Genomic DNA, 21,171 nt, shown 5'->3' on the forward strand with positions numbered 1-21,171 from the left:
TGAATTGTCAATTAAGAAGACATCATTCCTTTAGCTTTGTTGGAAATTCAAGAAACACATTTTTATCCAAACATTTTATCAAAAAAAATTTTATCCAAAAAACATGCTGAATATGTACGGGTAAAGATAAAACTGAAAAAATATCCAATTTTTTTAAAGTTTACAATTAAGCTTAATGATTGGGAGAGTGAAAAATTGGCAAAGTATTGTTTCGTTGTTTGAACTTTCTATGCGTTTTGGTCCATTTTGAAGGTGTCTTGTTGAAACCTTTACTTTGCCATGTTTAACTCTACTGTTTCCTGGTTTGACTTGCGTGATCTATCCAGATTTTGAAGTTTTACACTAATAAGTTCTAAAGAGAGTCAAGGTTCTTTTTCAAATCAGTAGTTCTTAGTCAATATACCTACAAAAAACCCATGGTTACAAAAATTTGCTTTTAAATCTACCAGTTAACGTATCTGTATTATGTTTCAAGGCCCAACTAGTGGCAATCAAAAAACAGGAAGCAGGAACAAAAGAGGAACCCGAAAATAGACACATTCCTGCTTCCAATGCAAAATTATGGTTTTCCTTTTTGCTCATGATGGGGTTCTGTAATACTCCGAAGCGGGGTTTTCGATTACGATGATTCCAATAATGCAATTTTTTTTTGACCTGAGGCAATTTGAAGGGATTGTAGGCAATTATTTAAAATGCTTGTAAATTTACTCTTGTAATAATCTCATACAATGGAAATTAATCAAAATAATATTTCCTATTCCTAAATCAGCTTCAAACGGCAATTCTTTCTCACATGAATCTTTTTCTCAACAAACATTTTAAATTTAGGTTGCTACTTTCTAGACCCTGTATTTTTTAGGTTGCAACAGGGATGGCAAGTAAGAGGTGGCGGTGAAGGTCACAACCATTCTTCATATCTAAAATACGACAAAAACAAAAAATTACTTTTAACACCGAAACCGTCATCGCCTAGATTTATGTTTTTCTTAAATAAGATTTGAAATTTAGGTTGCTATTTTCTAGAACTTGTTCTTTTTTAGGTTGCAACAGGAGTGTCAAGCATGAGGCAGTGATGGGGGTTACAACAGTTATTCACATATAAAACAAGACAAAAACAAAGAATTACTTCTTACCGCCGAAACCATCATCGCCTAGATTTATAGTAAAATACTGAGAAGGTCGCATGGGAACTGAGTTCACATCTCTTATGTGGGCTTTCAGTTTCAAGTTACCAGCATTAAATTGACCAATCATTGGTTTCGCAAAGATTCGTAAAGGTGGAGATACATTTTCGGGTGAAACAGCAGAAGACCACAATTTGATTTGTACAGAATCAATATTATCAGTTTTTAGTATAACATCAACCCAGAAATTTGAGGTGGTAGTACATGTGGTTTTAACGGTCCAATTTCCAGAAGATGCCTAAAATTAGACTTGTAAATTCAACAATAAAAAAGAAGTCATTTTGATTAAAACTTCGTATAGCACAATATCATCATGTGTTCATACAAAATATTTTATATTTTCTTTTCCTAGTTTTTTACATCTTATCAGAATCACTCCCTACATAATAGAAACTAATAGCTAGTACCCTATTTTATATATTAATTAAAGAAAAACACTTTCAGAAAAAGAAGTTTCTCTAAGAAAAGTAAAGGCCATGTTATGCCTAAGATCAGAAGATACAAACACCTGATCAAATTCAAACTCAAAACGATCAGGAATTACTACTAAAGAGCAAATGAAACCCAACACAAACAGAAATTAAATAAATAATAATAACAAATAGAACAATTACTAATTCAAATGAACGAATAAATCTTAAAACGATTAATGCTTAAATTGACAATGCAAATAAAGCTTAAAACGAAAAAAAAATATTTTGATAATGAAGTATAAATGAAACCCAAAACGAACAGAAACTAGATAAGCAATCAATGCAAACAGACATACAATAGATACTAATATAAATGAATAAATATTTCTTAAGACGAGTGGAACTTAAATTGAATATGAAAATCAAGTTTGAAACGAAGAAAATTCACTAAAACAAGAATTTGGGTATTGCTTTCTTCTCTCACTGTCAAAGTTTAAAACCTACTCTGCCATTGGCGCTTTACCTAAAACTATTTGTGTCTTGAACAATCTTGGAAAGTACAAATAAAATCAAATTGAATATTTGATATATAATGATAATAATTGTTGAAAGATCATCAGTTCAAGATTTATTTAATTGTAATATTTATTTTTATTTCGACGTTGTAATAACTGGAAAAGAAAATATTTGCAAAACAATTCGTTTTCAGTGAAGTGCCAATGACGCAGTAGGCTTTAGGTTTTTACACTTCAGGAAGGGGGCAGTATCCAAACTCTTGTTTGTAGTGAAACTATATTTGTCTTGAACAGTCTTGGTAAAAACTATTAAAATCAAAGTTAATATTTGATGTATAGTGATATTAATTACTTAAAGATCATGTGTTCAAATTTTAGTGTGAATTTAATATTTATTTACAATATTAAGTACAAAAGAAAATAATAGTAACATTGTTTGTTTCCAGTAAAGTACCAATGATGTAGTAGATTTTAGACAGCAAATCAGAGGCAATACTAATGCGTTGCCTCTGATTTGCACCGACTTCCTCCAAAGAGTTGGCCGCAACCCGATAGAAAATCTGACGAAAGAAACTTCGTCGGATCACAAAACAGTGTAAATGCATATAATTATTTACAAAATTATATATCAATCGGGGAAAGGGAATAAAGGGAAGTTGGAATATATACTTTTTTATATAGATTATCATTTTACAGCCAACTTCACTTGGCGGTGAGATCTAAGCATGTAAGGATGATTTTGTTTCTTGGTACAGTGTTGATTTGACGGCGTGCACTAGTCTAAGCAATGATTGAGCACATGCAATACCCGACTGCCACAAAGGTCTGTTTAAACCGACTCAGGAGTTGTCCAATGATTGTGTGTGGGTATTCTAATATACTATAAGTAATACCTGGCATTAAAAGATACAAGGAAGCAGGGAGGGATGATAAACACCTCCTTTAGTGTTTTAATTCACAGCAACCTTAAAGAAGAGTCGTTTAAAACATCTATGTGAGCTGAATGACAAATATTTGCTGTTTTGAAGGAACATCCGCCATCTCATTTTTATTTTATTTTTTCTTTACAGATTCTACAATTGGCAGTGCTTAAAAAAGCTACATATTTGTGCAACAGATTTTACTTCATTTGTTGCATTGAATTCCAAAGGACGACTTTTCGGATATTACTTGCATGATATGTGGGTTAAAGATCCCTTTTCTTTTAACATTGAAAAAAAGTTTAACTTCAGTGAACAAATAGCTGAATAGCTATGCGTCAAACTGATATAAAAAAGCGTTTAAAACTGAGCAAACAAGACATTTTTCGATGCACTACAAAAATATGCATGAATAAAAAAATTACAACTTTTGTTCACTATTATCACCACGAATCAGCATTCTCAGCCTTAATATACTGAAAAATAAGTGTTGAAACAGATCTGATGTTGATCCTAATTCGAGAACAAAATTTGTATCCTTCACTTCAAATCTAAACGCGATGACAAACAACAACGTCTTTCACACTCAAAACAAAACCGTGGAAGCAAATTTACTTCACTTTTTGAAATTGCAAATCCTCATGACTATTATTCTTTTGATTACTCACACCTTTTGTACACAAGGATTTTCAAATTATAAGGTTTGAAATAGGCAAATAAAAAATTATTATAATCAAAAATAAATTAGTTTTGCAAATAAATAGCCTTTCCCCAATAATATGGGTCAGAAAAAATTTTAATCTCACACTAGTCCATGGTAAACAATTTTCAGAAATGCTGACGTAGATTACTGCAAAAACCTCTCGAGGCAATCCAAGCTTTGTGCTCTTACCTTTTAATCTAATGCTCTGATTTCAATGTTGTTCTTATGCATACTATGGTAGCCTTACAATTTAAGCGCATTTTATTTGTGTTTTTTCCTTTTTCTTATTTATTCTATTTTAATTTCGTTCTAACTAAGTTATAATGGATATATCTTGTTTTTTATAACAAAGAGCATCAAAAATACGGTCTATGCAACTGATTTTAATTAAAATAAACTCACTGTTACTGCTGAAAAAAGTATAGCATTTTGATTGCCTTCTCTTCCCCAATTTGCTTGAAAAATTGAATCTGTTTCAACACCAGTTGGGTCTGCCACTTTAGAGGAACAAGTTCCAAGATTTCCAGCACCAAATCTATTACCAGTGACAAAAAAATATAGCTCATCAGTCATAAGAGCATCTAACGTGAATGATAAAGTAGACTCTTGCACAGCAATCACAGCTTCTGAGACCACCTAATAAATGTCAAGAAGAAGGAAAAAACATAAATAAAAACTATCACTTTCTTATTGATGAACTTTTGAGACAGAGAATATTCTTCCCAATGTAAAAAGGAAAGTAAAGATCTTGGCTAAACTTAAGGCTTTTTCCCACCCTCCCGATTCTTCTTAACAATTACCGCTGAACAGTTTTTGCTGCTAAATATTAATTTGTCAGGAAGTTCAAAACAAAATAATGAATTACAAAAATTAAATAGGTGGGATTTCAAACTCCGAAAAAGTCTAAAACACACAGATTGTCAACGATTATTTTTTAAGTTAATGAATTTGCAAGTTATTTTGAATTTTTCATTTAATATCAACCGATATTTCCTCAAAAAATGTTTCGAACTGTCCAAATATTTTCGCTTATAATTGTTTATAGCAGTTTTGTATTCTTTTACGCAAACACAATTGTTAGTATGTTAGTTACTAATCTTATTGTTTTACGATATTGAAACCAGCACTTTAGTTTTATATAGCAGAATATGATTATAAAAGTGTATTATTTTTATGAATAATGAGATTATTAATCCGATACAAAGAATTCACGATTTCATTTCTTTAAGGCAAAACAATCATACTATTGGGTATTTGATGTATTATTACAGCATTTTACCTTTAAGGATTAAGGAGCAACAACCTCCTTACGTGTAGGATAAATTTATTTTTTCAGGACAAATCTTGCTCTTTACATTCAAAATTCGTTTATTTGATATCTGTCATTTTTAAAATTTAATTCAAACCCATTTTAAATATGGAGGGGGTGTCATGTCAGTATAATTGTTTACCTAAGATTTAGGTTCTTTTTCTCTCAAAGTATAACTTTGATATTACAAAACCCTGAGAAAACTGATCCTTTGTTTAATTATTCTTTAACAAAAAAAAGAATGATCCAAAGTATGACAGAGGCTGTCACCCCCCCCCCCCAAACCTTATTGGAAAGGCATTCTGTTATTCTTCCCATTTTTTTAACTATTAAAATATCCTGTTGGCCTACTGGATTATTTACTTTTTATATGTTTACTGAGTCCCTCGTCTTTACTGAAAGTACTACCAAGATAAGCAAATCTATCCATTTGACTGAATTTCTTACACCTAAAATCACCTCTTCAACATTATGTAGTCTTAGCTTAATTGACATCGATTCTTAAAATTATTTTCGAAACTATTTTTGAACCCTGAACCTCAAACACTAAAATCTTCATTAGCTCCTCTCCCCTTTTTAAGATGCTCAAATCATGTGTATAATGTAAGTTTTGGAGTGTTCTACTTTTCATTAGAAAGCAAGTTCTTCCACTACCTTTGCCGTGTTTCTAGGATAGATAGCTCACCAAACAACCCATATAACCGAGGCTAGGACAAAACCCTTCTTAACTCGTAAAAACCAAACCGAACCAGCTATTTCACTTCCTGCATAATTCTGAAATGATATACCGTATACACTCTAATGATACATTATATCGACAGAATTCTTGGAAGGAATACTGATCTCATTTGTATGCTTAAATGATTTACTTTACAATGAAGGATGCTCACCATAGCTTTTCTAGCAGCGGAATAATATGCCTGGTCATAATTTACAAAACAGAGAGATGAAGTGGTTGACTTTAGACGCTTGTTTGCCAGTCATTCCACGCAAATTAAAGGTCCTGTGTCAATTCTAAATTCTTGGTTCTTGGTTTAAGACCATAGGTAGGTGGGCCTTGTTTACCTCTCATTCAAGGCGATCTAATGGTCCTATATCAATTTTAAAACCTTGGCAACCTGCCTGAGACTCTAGGCAGGCTTGGCTTGCTAAAAGACAACAAACAAGTAATTGGTCCAATAAGAGAGGGCACACTTACTCCCACCGTTTATCCGCACCATTTAAACAAAAACTTGGAAAACTATAGGTTCTATGACTATCTTAGCACTATGACTATCTACCTTAGTTCTACTACCCTAGATTGACGCACGGACGGATAATATACAGACATATCTATCTATTAATAAATGAACTAACATCATCTTTATACAATCCCAATAAGGAGGGTTTAATGCAATAATTGCCTCTCACTCAATTGGACTATCTGTCTTGGCTATTTCTACAATTAGCCATGACTTGATGCCCACAACTATTCGGCTTTAAATTCAATCATTAATCTATGAGTGAGAAATTGCTTAAAGTGTTCCCTAAACACTTAAAACACTCAAAGTGTTCTGTTCCCTAACACCCCCTTGTTGTTCAACTGAAACGTTATATAAAAAATTCAAACAAAGTTTAGGTACATTAACTTTTAGTTTAATTAGTGTATCTCACTATGTAATCTGCTTCTTACGGAAACCAAAATAACACCCTTATATACTCTAAACCTTCTTTTAGCAATTTTCTTTATAAGGAGGCTATTTATATTTTCCTCTGAATAACAAGGTACTCCCTTCACTTCAAAAATCGCACCCATAGTCTTCCGTGTCTTACCTCTAACTTCCCAACTGTCATATTTCCACACTACAAAGCTATCATGACTAGAAGATCTTAGAATATTTTTCATTCATTTTAATATTGCCTCTTACTTTCCCTCAGATAATAAATCTTTTCCATTGGATAGTTTTTTACTATGTAAAATAATCCTCCAAGAATAAATCTTTTCTTTTACATATTTTTTTTTTCATCATTAACTAAAATTTTACCAAGATTTAAATGTGTTCTAAAAATATTCTACTTATCTCCCCATAACAGTTTCCTTGTTACTAATTGAGACCCGATCAAACCATAGGCAGCAAAATAGCGTTGCTTAAGTAAAGAGCGATGTGGGCACAATGTATTTTTTTTTTGTTTTGGTTTCTTTTAAACTAGAACACTTCTTATCGAGGGAGTTGAATTTCCCCAAACACATACAATAAGAATTTGGGGATGCTATTTTGCTCAACGTAGTTGAAAGGTCCGATAATTATGTCTTTGAGGATGACACCCCCCCCACAGCCCTCTAGGCAAGGATTATAGGTTATAACCTGGTGCATATAAGGTTTGTATAGAAAGAGTGATCGTTCGAACGTCGGAGGGACTGGTAATCAATCTTATTGGATTGGTAATCAGAAGCTCTACTGCTCTGTTTAAGATTTGGAGTGATCGGAGTGTGGATACCAAACCACACATCGTATTTTCCCGAAATGTATCTGATAGAAATTTTAAAATGGCCATTTGTTGGCTTAGAAATATTAAAAAGGCTCATTTGATTAGAAACTGAAGGGGCTTGCGTCTCTTTTAATAGTCGAATGTGATTGAAGGGCAGCTAGCCCTTCTCCCACGCACACCGTTTCTCCAAATACATCCAATAAAAATTTTGAGGTAGCAATTTTGTTAAGCGTAGTTAAATGGTCCGGGAATTATGTCTTTGAGGATTACAGACCCTCCCCCGGACAGCCCTCAGGGCAAGGGTTGTAAGTTATGCACTGGGGGGATAGCCTATAAGTTTTTTATAGACAGGATGTTCGTATGAACTTTGAAGGGGAAATGGTTATCAAGAGTTTTAGTACCTCTTTTAGGATCCAAATCGATCGAAGGGTGGATAGCCCCCCCCCCCCCAAACCGTTTATTTACCCAAAATGCATCCGATAGATATTTTGGAATAGCCATTTGTTGTTCGTAGAAACTTCAAACAAGGCTCATTCGATCAGAAATTGAAAGGGTCTTTTTTAATGGTCAAACGTGATTGGAGGGCAAGAAGCCCCCCCACGCCCATCAATCCCTAAAATACATCTAACACAAACTTTTAGGTGCCCATTTTATTCAGCGTATTGGAAAGGTTAGGAAATTATGTCTTTGAGGATGACACCCCCCCCCCCCCCCCCTCAACAGCCATCAGCATAAGGGTTGTAAGCTATGCCCTGAGGGCATATAAATTTTTTATGGTAAAGATGATCGTATAAGATCTGGAGGGGGCTCATTGGATATGGAATCAGATGTTCTAGTTCCCTTTTTAAGAGTCGGAAGTGATCGGAGGCAGCCCCCCGATTACTTGGACTCAAAAGTGATCACTTTGACACAAAAGGGCATATAAGCAATATCATAAGAAGCACCACTTTATAATAGTTAGAAATATCATTTAAACTTTTAAAGGAGCTTATTTGATTCAAAATTAAAAGATATGGTGACCTTTTTAAGAATAAAAAGAGGTTGGAGGGCAAGCAGCCCTTCTCTCAAGACCATTCCTTTTCCAAACTTATCCAGTCAAAACTTTGAGATGATCATTTTGTTCAGTATAGTAGAACGCTCAAGCAACTACGTCTTTAGAGATATTACGCACGTCAACCCCCACAATTACGCAGTTGGCCCAATATACGTTGAAACTAAATGTTGCTTTATAATAAATGAAAAGGCATTGTGTGTATGGTTGCCAATAAGACACCTCAGCAATACATCGATAACGACTAGGACTATTAAGTTAAAACCTTTGGGGATACTACTTTTACTACTTCTGCTCTTGTTCTGTCAATAAATAGAAAGAGCGTAAGTGAATCCAGGTGGTCAAAAAGCATAAATAGAATCTTCTCGGAAGGACATTAAGTTTTATTTTTCAGATCAACTTCAGAAGCTATAAGATTAAGTTAAAAATTTTGTTTGTGTCAGGATTTAAAATTCTTGAAAAAGTTTCACCGAGATACAAACAGCAACCCATACTAATGATTCTTATAGAAAAAAAACGAAAATATCTATGATATAATTTTTTCAATGAAAAAGACTCTGTCAGTTAAAAAAGATATAAATTAATTTAAAAAACTTTTTCCACAAAACATATTTTTTAAAGAAAATTAAACAGCTCCCTTAAGCTATGACTAAGCAGAAATAAAGGCAAATAATCTTCGAAGCATAAAACTATCACAAATAGCTATCAACAAATAAATGAAACTCAAAACGAACTGAAATCATAGGCAGTGAGCTGCCTAAGTAAAGAGCAATGTGGGCACAGTGCATTATTTATTTTTTTATTATTTTTTTTTGTTTAGACCATGGCACTTCGTATCGTAGAAGTACTCGTGTATACTTCGGAAAGGAGTCATTCGATTGTGAACTGAAAGGAATTCTGTAATTTTCAATAGTCGAAAGTTATTGGGGGACAAATAACCCTCCTCCCACGCTTACCATTACCCCAAAATAATTCAATTCACATTTTTAAATAGCCATTTTGTTCAACATTGTTGAAAGATCCGGAAGTTATGTCTTTGAGGAAGACAACCCCCTCCCCTACATCCCCCAGATCAAGGGTTGTAAGTTATGCTCTGGGGGAATTTGAGGTTTATATATAAAGGGTGATAGTATAAATTTTGGAGGGGCTCATTGGATTGATAATTCAAAGCTCTAGTGCCCAATTTAAGATAATTCCTCTCTACTCCACAGATAATTCCTAGTCCATGGTGGTGTCTTTGCATGACCCAGGATACTTCTGAGTGGAAATGCATCAAAATAAATTAAGCAATCTTTTTCCAGTGGGCAGTCTCTGTGTTTCATAGTTTTTATAGTACATTAATATATGCCTAACATCCTATTCCACTTTACAAACCTCACATAATGTATAATCTACTGACTTCCATTTAAACGAAACACTCCTAATTCGAGCATGGCCTGTTCTAAGACTTAATATACTGATAGCCAGGTGCCTGACTAGAAGGCATAGATCCGAAGGTTGGGTACCATAATTATACAATTTAATGATCTTGTTCTGAGTCCTCTGAAAAAATCCTCTCTCTGCTTTTCTATTCATGACTTCTCAATAACATAAGAGATCATTCACTAAATACTGACATACTAAATTCTCCTTATACCTAGCACCCCATTATGCTAGCTTATCCGCCTGTTCATTTTTCCTAATACCAACACGTACTGGTACCCAGGTTGCTACAATCTCATGCATATAATCTCACCTAATTTCACGCCCTGGTTTTCTTGCTGGCCTGCGACCAAACATCAAATAATTCAGTACTGACAGTGAATCACTATAAATCAAATATTTATCTTCTGGTAAAGCACTTGCAATAAATTCAAACACTTTCAAAAATGCAAAACTTCAAGCGAAAAGAAAACTTTCGCTTGTATGCTCATATTATGATCAAACTTTCAAGTTATGTGTTACCAGTTTTCTCATCCAAGTTTACTCTTCTTTATAGCTCAAGAAAATTCAAGACAAAAAATCCACTTACGACTCTTAGACCTTGTTTTACAGATTCAAATTCGGACAGTATCCCCTCCAAGTTTGCATCAAGCTCTTCCGTTGAAAAAGCTCCTGAAAATTGGAAATGAGCACCGTTTGTCAAATTTGATATGCGTTGTAGCTGATTCGCTGTAGTTAAAATACCCGACTCTTGACTAATTATTTTGATTCCATTTTCGGACGCTAAAGATATGACATGGGGCTCCAAAAAACCAGTTCGATAATCGTTGCCTGCGTGGCCTATGACGTACACCACTGCTCCAGCAGGAGCACCGTAATCCAATACTATCCGAATGGCTTTGTCAATAGGATAAGAAAAGGTTGAGGAAGTGTCAGTACTTTGAGTTACAGAATTTAAAGCACTTCCAACAGCACTAGAATCTTCTAAGTAAGTAATTGGAAGTCTTACATCAAATTTAATAGTTGTTGCACTAGAATATGTTGCAAACCCAAAATGTTTACCAATAAATGACTCAGAGGCACTAAGAAGGTGACTTTTTATAACTTCAATGTCTGCATCTGGATTAGTTGATAGTCCAGCATCAAAAATAGCAAATATCACAGGTGATGAAATTCTTTTAACTATTTTAAAAGTTGTTGGCTTGGTAACGGTGCTGCTGCTTGGAAAATCTTCACTATTTTTCATCATGGTTTCCCATACGGATTCATAATTGCAGAGCTGATTTTGCTTTGAGGGAACTGCTTTTCTGTGATAAAGTGTATCGTCAAATTCTAGAGCCTGGAATATAATAGAGTTGTACATAATTTCTAGTGCCGTACTACCCTTTGGAAGTCAGTGAAAGCTTGGGCAGTTTAGAAAAGTAATAAAGTAAAAAAGTACATCAGGATATTAGAAGAGATAGCAGCTTGTACACAGATAGCCTAAGAAATATTTAGTTTAGCAGTAAAACAAGTTTTAGGCAGAAAATTCTTTGGTTCCGGGAGTATATTGCGAAGATACCACAAGTGTTGCTACTTAAATAATCTTAAATTGAAAGCCTTTAAAATCTGTTTCAAAGCTTATAGCTGCACAAGCTTAGAAACCCTTTATAAAACTGTAAAGAGAAGGAGACATAACATAAAGGATTATGTTAAAACAGTGAGGTTCTAAGGACAATATGGAATATTTTTACACCATTGAAAAGTACAAGTTTGTTATATATGAAACAAACCTTAGGAGTAGGCCAGCCCTAGAATCCTTATTTCCACATAATTGACCTTTAACCATGTTTCTCATCTGAAATATATATTCCCCTGCTCTAATTGAGATTTTGTCACTTTTCTTGATATTTCGATAAAGAGAACATATTTTCATATTTCAAGAATTAAATCTTGACATTTTAAGGAAGGAAATTATAAACTATATTTCTCCTCCTCTTTCTGTAAAAAATTGAAATTTATCTCATTTAAAAAATCTTCTACGATGCTAGTTAGTGGGTAAAAATTAATAAGTAAAACAGATTTTAAATCAAGAATTTTGATGGACATGGTTTACATAACAAAGAAGCTAGATTAAAAACAGAAAAATATTTGAAAAATTAGATTTATATTGTCACTTATTCTGATTCAAAAGACTTGACACCTCCAAGTTCTAGATGTGCTTTCGTTGCTAGAAAAAGGCTTTTAAGTGTACACAAACGAAACAATCTATTTTATTTGTGAATCCTTTTTCTTGCTTACCCTGTGTGTGGACTGAACTTTTGCAAATTTTGAGTCTAAATGACATGGTGCTAATTAAATAATAGAGATATGGTTAAGTCAAAATAGATTGTCATAAAAGTATAGTCCATTTTAACACGTTTTAGCTTAAGCAAGAAAATCAGGTCCGCGTTCAATATATTTTGAAGTGGTTAAGTTTTTACTGCATTCCCCTCCAATGATATATAGCAGATATTTAGTGTGACTTTACGGTACGATTAACCCCAGAAGAAGTGTTAGATAAAATTTCCCTCTCTATCAGTTGTTTTATTGACAGTTTAATAATTTTTTCTGCTCTCAAGAAAAGAGCAGACTATGATGAGGTTTTTTCTATTCATGATTTTCTTTTGATGATGTAATGAAATAGTTTAAAAACAAATAAAAACTTACGCTTGGAAGATAATGGAAAGACATGAGTGAAACTGATGTAGCATTGTCTTCATTCGGGAAAAACCGGCAGTCAGCATCATAAACACCAGCTTCGCTCGTTGTGCAGGTAGCACCGTCAATCCTTGTAACAGAAAAAAAAATAAGGACATAGAAATATTTTTTAAAATTATAATACGAGTTATGGCTAGAAGATAAAAGCTTTAAGTGCAGCCAGTGTTGTTGGTAATGAAAAAGTACTTAAAATAAAAGAAATCATGGTTAAAAGACCTAGGATTCAGATAGCGCAGTCGCACTTTATAGCGAGGAGTAAATTATTCAATAGGAGGCGTAATTGGACCTCGACAGTAGTTATAATAATCTACTTAACAGTAAATGCCCCCTCTTTTATAGGCCATACAGCCTTTGTGGGAGGGGGGCCTTGCGATTGTGTTATTGAGTTGTTTTTGTTTGGTTGAAATATATCTTATATCTTAAAACTCAGCAATAGACTTTAGAAATAATTTGACTACAAATAAGAAGATTAGCTACTGTGAGATTCTCAACATGCTCACGTCTAATGAACCAGCAATTTTTGGGTGGGAGGGGGCTTTAAAAGTATTCTATACGAAACTTTAAAAGTTAATCCAGACTTAGGCTTCCTAACCTAACAGTTTGTCTAGTTTTGCTTGGGTGAAATATGACAGCACTAATTACATAACAGGTGTGCAAAGGTTCGTCACTTAGTAAATCAGATATAAAAAAAAACAAGTTTTTGCAACCCAAAAGTAAGGACGAAAATTGAAACTTAAGACAATTGAAAATTATTACGCTTATGAGGGGGGCTGCTTATCATCAACACCTCGCTCTATACGCTAAAGTTTTTTAGTAGTTAAAAAAAGCTTTTTATTGTTCTAATTTAACGAACCTTGTGTTTCAGGAGGTGTTCTTAAGGAACTAGGACAAAATTTAAACTTTAGCGTAAAGAGCGAGGAGGAGCGACCCCCCTCATATATGTGATAATTTTTGTTTGTTTAAGATTTAATCTTTGTTTAAGTTAAAAAACATGTGTTTAAAAAATTTAATTCCAGATCGTTTTTCTAAATAGCGCAAAGAAATCTGGCTCCGTCTCCACAGAAAAAGCCCTCATCTCCACAAATTTATTCTCTAGATAATTCACTCCTGGTGAAAATTTACCTCGAACAATTGCCTTTAACATATATTCGTGTAAAATTGAGCCGGCAAAGAGAAACCACGACATAAGAAGAATTTTGTATAGGAATCCTGGCAAATTCCTCCTGAATAAAATTTCTCTTGGAAAATTCACCTCCTGGAAATTTACCTCCCCATGTAAGATTTTCCCCGTGGAAAATCCCCACAGAAGATGATTCGTCCCACCAAAAAATGTATGCATACTTTCCAATAAAAAGTACTATACGTAAACAATCAACAAATTTTATAACTTAAAAGACCTTGCTCCAGGGGCTGTGGGGGTCATGATATCTCCAAAAGCATAGTTATTGGCTTTTCAAATTCGAAAAACAAAATGGCCATCGCAAAATTTTGATCAGACGATTTTGAAAAAAGTGGGGTGTGGGAGGGGGCCTAGCTGCCCTCCAATCTTTTCTGGCACTTAAAATGGGTACTATAAATTTAAGTTTTTGTTCTAATAATCCCTTTTCCAATATTCTAAGGCCACTGTGTCCATTCGATCATCAAAAAGAACACATCTTTAAAAAACACAAGAAAACTAGCCTTTGGAAGTAGTCTTAACAAAATCGAAAAAGTGACTAAATCAGAGCACAAATGGCTTTTAATGGCTGGTTTTCAAAATGGTTTTCAATAGCTGCAGATATAGCATGTTTGTTGATTTAATTTATATCATGAATTTATGACTAATCAAAAATGACCTTTTCAATAAAAACAGTTTCTCAATAGAAAAAAGGCTACACTAAACTAAAGACCTATAGCAATAAATTCCAATAATAATTCAAGCGTTCAACGAACATGGATTAGAATCAATAAACAGACAAAGAAAAAAAACAGAAATTGTACACTAATGAAATAATTTTTTACCCAGTTGTATGTTTTTATTTGTCATGACCTTAAAAAAACCTTCCAGATTTCTACTCTGAACCTCCCTTGAGAGTTGGCAAGGGAACACCTTTACTGGCCCTTTCAGGGCCTTCATTAGTCCAGTTTAGTGGAGAGTCAGTAGCTTTTTGATTATTCCTTCTCCAATGAAGTCTCTTTAATTAGACGAGTAAATGATAGAAGGGTTGTGCCGACCAGGAAAAACAGGCTGCTTGGCTGTTTTTCGGTGACATTATTTAAGAGGGCAGGGTTGTGTGAAAAGGGCGCGGTGGTAAAATAAAGGAGAGACAAGGAAAAATTTGAATCTTTCAGCCAACAGAATCTCTGACAGTCTTGAACCAATAACAGAACTAAGATCAAACAAGTTTCTTTTTTCCATCGTAAAACCCAAGTTTAAACAATTGCCATTTTATATTATTTACCGTTCTTGACCCAGAGTCTATAAGTTCCAAGTCACCCCAGGAGGAACATTTACTGCATCTTTCGGTTATTACAAACGAAATAACAATGTCAAAACTTCAAATGTCTATCTTTGACATTTATAGAGGGGAAGTAACAAAAAGGGCAATGGGTTAGGGTTGATCACACTTAGATCCTTTAGACTCGTAAAAATGGCACTAAAAATTCGAATTTGTAATCGATGACACAGAAGTCCCGTTGATTACACCCTTTCTTGCAAAGTGAAAAAAAAGAAAACTGAAATTGTGGCCTATGAAAAAAAGGAATTAAGGCTAAAAGGCCTATTGATAATAATACAGCTTAGTGTGTTCAAAGACGTTTTGCTTACTTTTAGAAAATGTGTTAATGCAGAGCGCATACTTATTTATTATTTTTTAATAGCCTGGAAAGCTTTGGGACAGTTATTTGCAACCCAGCAAGTATTAAACAGAGAAATTTTTCTGTTTCGAGTATCCAATGGAAGTGTCCTATCAACTTTTCTCGACAAAATGGTTGTAGAAGATGGTTATCATTTATAAAATTATAGGGTTTAGTAAATTTCTTTTTACATGATATGAATATAGATTTTCAAAATAAATACAATGCTAATATTTGCAGTTTGTTAAAGACCATCAGAATAATAGTTTAAATTTAGTTCTGGGAGCCTTTAACCAACAACTATCATTTACTAGCGTCCTGGATTCACTGCTCAACAGTCCTGTCAATTTTTTTCTTTTCGTAAATAATGGTCGAGTAGTTTTTACTAGTTGTAAATATTAGTGAGAAATGTTAGATCAGGATTGCTAAGACCGCTAATGGCCTAGTGGCTCTAAGTCAAAAATTGGACGAGAAAAATAGTTCATTAAGGACACTAAAAATAATGTTAAATAAATTTATGATTATCAACTCTTATATGTCTTATGGGAAGTTTAGCGTAAAATGATGAATTTGTAGAAGCATTGGTTTATTTTAAAGCATTTTTGAGGATAGTATGAAATACAAACGTTTGGTATACACCATCGAGGTCATCTTTAGCAGAATACACAGCAACCTGTTCGGTTTTTTCAGGTGGGAAGTAGAAATACGGAAATCTGGAATCACCAGGAAAGCCATACTCTTCAAAAACACCCCAACGAAAGTGAGCCCATTCGTGAATAATTGCCTTTTCTGAAAATAAATGAATAATAAAAACTAAATATAAGAGACGTTAGAAGGACCCAATGGGAGAAATACTATGAAAGCCATCAGTAAATCTATTGGCAAATAAACGAATCTAATAGCAAGTGTTGTATACCATGCTAGAGAACATAAGAGTAGTAAATAACGTCGAAGTATACACTGCAATTCCATGACGAAAATATAACAGTTCAAAATAGGGATGAAACCTTTTAATTGACAGTGAAATAAATATAAAAATTTTTGACTGGATATTTCCAATAAAAGGTTTCATCCCAATTTTGAACTGTTATATTTTCGATAAGAGTAGTCAACTATGCAATACTTCTACAACAAACATATGGGGTGTACCTGAAGTTGATAGCCCCTTAAGATGCAGGTGCTATTGACTATTGATCTATTATGTACACCTGGTTGTTAAGTAATACTTTACGGGTGTTTTTCGTTATACTTTAAGGTTGTAATACTTTAGGGGTGTTTAGGGTTGCTTTAGTCTGGCAAATAGACGTTTTTTCAGTAAAAGTACATTACGGCTTTGATACTATTAACTCGGGAGATAAGTTTACAATAAAGAAACATTTTTTTATGCGGAGTTGTCTCTTCAACCACAGTGGGAGGACGTCATGGCTGCAGCTCAGCTCCGAGATGTCTGGCGAGGTTTTATAGACGCCCTATGAGCCACCCCTGGCTCTGGAGGATCTAAGGTCTATGGTAAGGTAAGGTAATTTTGGGAAGGGAGGGTAGAGACCATCTGTAAGCGATTACAAAAACTAAAATGATTTTTTCAGGAATTCTGATGGAGAGCGTGGGATATGAGGGCAAAGGGGATGATTTATTGGAGGTGGATTTAACAGGAAACGTAAAAAAAGGTTGAAATTAAAAATTTTTTATGGTCAGGGAATTTGTAAAAAAAATTTAATTTCTATGTCAGCAGAATCTCAGTCAAGAAGAAGTTCCCCCGCCAGGCAGCCAAGGGTAGGAGGTGCTCCAATCTTACAAAGCTGCGAATCGACGACCACTTCTGTGACCCCCTGCAAAGTGGTGAAGATGTAACCGCTTTTGTGTTCCCTCTGCAAGCCTAGAAATGGATGCCCACAAATGTATAATTCCTCGTAAGTAAAATTACAATTATTTGAATCCCATCAATAGTAAAAATATCAAAATTGCGCCTATGAAAAGGGGGGCCTACCACTCGAAAATAAAGATATAGATTTCTCTTTCAGCAAAAAAACTGGATAGTTCTTGGAGGGGGGGGGGATTAATTCTCAAAATATAGCTATACCTTATGTTTTCAGTTTATCTTTACAGGCTAATATTTTCCTTTTTTACAGTTTAAAACCAAACCATTTCAAGGGAATAATAAGCGGTTATTCATTTTAAAGGCTCCAATTTAAATGGCAGCCGAACTGAACAAAAATGATTCTGGTTGAGTTGACCAATTGTTTGAGGATTTCGATATCGAAGAAGCAGCACCCTGAACATGGACAAAAATAACAGTACCCTTCCTGTAAGTAAAATTGTAATTATTTAAGACTCATAGATACCGAATAAATGGGGGGGGGGGGTCCAATAGTTAGTTGACTAAATAAAATCGTAAATAGTGACGAAGAATACACTGCTTTTCCATCGTAAACAGGTAGAACAATAAGGTTTTTTATAAGACAGTGGAATGCAAATTTAAATGAATGTTTCCACTCTAAAACCAAGTGGCGTCCTTAGAAAAAAAAATGCGAAAAAGAATAAAAAAGAACTCACATTAAAATACAATATTTGAAACTAAAATATTGTCAAAATAATCTTAGCATCTTTACATCAGGGAAGTTCAACCATGACTCTTGGTTGAACGACTCCTGGACTCTAGGATTCCTAGCATTAAGGCATCTGTCATACAGCATTTTTTCATTTTAATAAAAAGTCCGTTGAAGTGTACCTGCACTATATAAATCCGAAAGGCATACAATTTGCCCAGATTTACATAGTTTTAAGGGTGTCTTTTCAGAATGGTTGGGCAGCAATTCAAATAAAGTAGAAAATTATAATGAAAAAGGGAGTGGTTCCGTGGTTTTATTTATTAAAAGTTTAGATGTTAACTAGCTAAAGTTAAAATGGAATTTTGTTTAGAGAGGCGAGAAAAGGAGTTGAAAAAATATAATGCAGATTAAAAGGGGTCTAAGAGTACAAAATAATTTTTCGACACGAGCCTAGAGTACTTCTAGTATACGTTAGTTACTATATCGGAAAATTTGGCAGTTAATGGACCTATGGAGGGGACAGAGTTTCCTTAAGTGGATTTTAACCGTTTAAAGGGAAAATATCCTGTAACACTTAAAGGAATAGAAACTTTTGAGAAGGCTAACGAGCATTTAAAGATTGATGTTTCAGTGTTGCAGTATGATACGGTATTTGAAGAAAGAGCACATACAAATAAAAAGGGCTTAATATATTCAGTGAAGGCTTCGTCCATTGAATTGCGAAAACATTGGGTATTGCTTTTTTACAAGCCTGGTTGTGAACCTGATTCAATTGGATATTTTTTGGTGATAACAAAAATTATTTGAGTTCTACGTGGGGATAAAACACATTCGAGGTACTTGCTTTTAATGTCCAATGTGTCTGTTTAGATTCCATACAGAATCAACATTAAAATATCACTTGAAGCACTGTAAGCGCCATAGGTACCAGTCTATGGAGAAGGTTTCGGTTCAGAAAGCCATCTTTCGGTTCAAGAAGATTAAACAGTCACAATTGCAGAGTGACAAGGTAACTTTGGGTATAGAATCCAAACTCACAGACATGTGCGATCCATTGAACTTGAATCGCTTTAAAGAACACGAAGCCAATGCAATCTCTTTCGAAAATGTACAAAGAGATGTTAATAATATCCATATTCGCAATAATTAAAACTGCTAATAAGAAAATTTTACGACTTAACAATATAACCTATCCAGTTTGTCTATCACCAAAGGATGAGTTGAATATCAAAAATAAGGAAACATTTTGGATTTGTAAGGAAAAATTTGCTGAGGGTAGTGAAAAAATGATTGCCAGTCCGCAATCACGACTATTTAAGAATCCAATTTCTTCGGGGGATAGTATCTTTCATGGACTGGCCCATAAATCTTGTAGTTTTATATTTTCTATAAAATTTTTAGCAATATTTTCTACCGGTTTACATCCTCGATTCCAACTAAGATTTGAAATTCATACTACCAGTGTTTTCACGTTTGTAGAAAGGTGAAGTTGTAGATAGCGCATGGGCAGATGTTTTTTTTTGCTTTTATCATACCTAAATCATCTGAAAAGCTGTAAATCATAGATTTCAGATGGAAAACAAGTACTAATAGTAATACGTGTATAAATAAGATCTGTTTTTCAGACTCCTATAGTTTTTTCCCCAGACCCCAAAGTCAATTATTTCAAGTAGAGAAAAATGACAATTTTTACAGTTTCTCACTCCTGAAACAGCGCTTTTTAGATCATGAAATATATGATAGATTGAATTGTATGGAAAAATACCTGTATGAGTACAACAACTCTACCTCGAGGCGAAGTGAGGAAAAATTCCCACGCATCGGAGGTTTTATTGATTCACTTTACGACTGTCAATGCGCCACTGCCGATTATGAATTTTCTAAGAAAGTTTGTGCTAAGAGGGTGTAAAATTGGGGGGGGGGGTTATTATTGAAAACCTACGTCGCAAGTGATGTACTGACGTAGTAGAACTTTGTATGTATAAAAATGAACATAATCTATGAGGAATTTGGCATGGATGTGGGGTATTATCTTTCAACACCTCGTTTGGTGATGGATTCAATCCTTAAGATCAGTGAAGAGAAAATAGGTCTGATTACTGACGTGGATCTTTGCTTATTTGTAGAGATAAATAAGGGGAGGGTTAATTACTGCATATAGCTAGATTCTGACGATTGCATATTGTTTTTATGTCATTATTAATTCATATTACCCATCCCCAACATTTACCTCGGCTTCTAAATCCTGCCCACTTTACACATTTTTAGTTTCGATGAAGAGGGATTTTAGAAAGCTGGACGCGCTTCTGTAATAATGACAAAGAAACAATTTACGATTATAAAATTCCTGCTATATGCAGTAATACGCATTTTCGAAACCTTTTGACGAAAGTAAAGCTTTACCAAAAAAAGCTTATTACCTACATTTATCCGAAAACAGAATACTATTTTACACCACTTTCTTTTTCGGTGGATTGTAGCCAATGGTTTCAGGGTCAAAAAGATTTATAAAGCCCCTCAGTTCGACCAAAAGCCCTGTATAAAAACACTTATGATACCTTTGTCAGCAAACATTCTGAAGCAAAGACAAAGATTGAAAAGGAGATCTTTAAACTTATTTGAAATTGAGCCTTCGGTAAAATTTGGAGGAGTGTGTGCAATAGGAGTCGTTGTGACATTGTAACCAACCCAAGAGAATATGCTCGAATCTTTGCCGATTCGAACTTTACATCGTTCACCATCATAGATTCCAATATGGTCCTTTTACATACGAAAAAGAGAAGTGTCTTTTTAAATAAAACATTGCTGCTGGCTGGGTTGTTTTGAAAATTTCAAAGAAACTCATGTTGGAATCTAACTACAATGTTTGTAAGCTCCATTGGCCAGGGGAGGGGAAAGTACAAGTGTATTATGCATACACTGCTTCATTCCTGTTAAAAGTCATGACAGAAAATCTGTTGAACGATTTGGAAAATGGTATGTATATTAGCTCTCGAATTGACTAAACCAATTGGTACTGAGTCCATTTATCCAGAGCTAGTGAAGTGCCAGGCCCCAAATAA

The 21,171-nt window shown here is 34.2% G+C and overlaps 1 protein-coding gene across 1 annotated transcript in view; it reads right to left on the reverse strand.

Moving 5' to 3' along the window:
- LOC136041409 (mucin-2-like) overlaps positions 1–21,171 on the reverse strand; it is a 105,611-nt gene that overhangs the window by 66,269 nt on the left and 18,171 nt on the right. Inside the window, exons 4-8 of the mRNA XM_065726064.1 lie at positions 16,187–16,349; positions 12,675–12,795; positions 10,576–11,325; positions 4,138–4,371; positions 1,134–1,422 (exon numbers count right to left, since the gene is read on the reverse strand). Coding sequence (XP_065582136.1) covers positions 1,134–1,422; positions 4,138–4,371; positions 10,576–11,325; positions 12,675–12,795; positions 16,187–16,349 — 1,557 coding nt within the window. The remainder of the gene's footprint in view (positions 1–1,133; positions 1,423–4,137; positions 4,372–10,575; positions 11,326–12,674; positions 12,796–16,186; positions 16,350–21,171) is intronic.

Source organism: Artemia franciscana, unplaced genomic scaffold (genome assembly GCF_032884065.1).
Source record: "Artemia franciscana unplaced genomic scaffold, ASM3288406v1 PGA_scaffold_218, whole genome shotgun sequence".
Taxonomy (NCBI): domain Eukaryota; kingdom Metazoa; phylum Arthropoda; class Branchiopoda; order Anostraca; family Artemiidae; genus Artemia; species Artemia franciscana.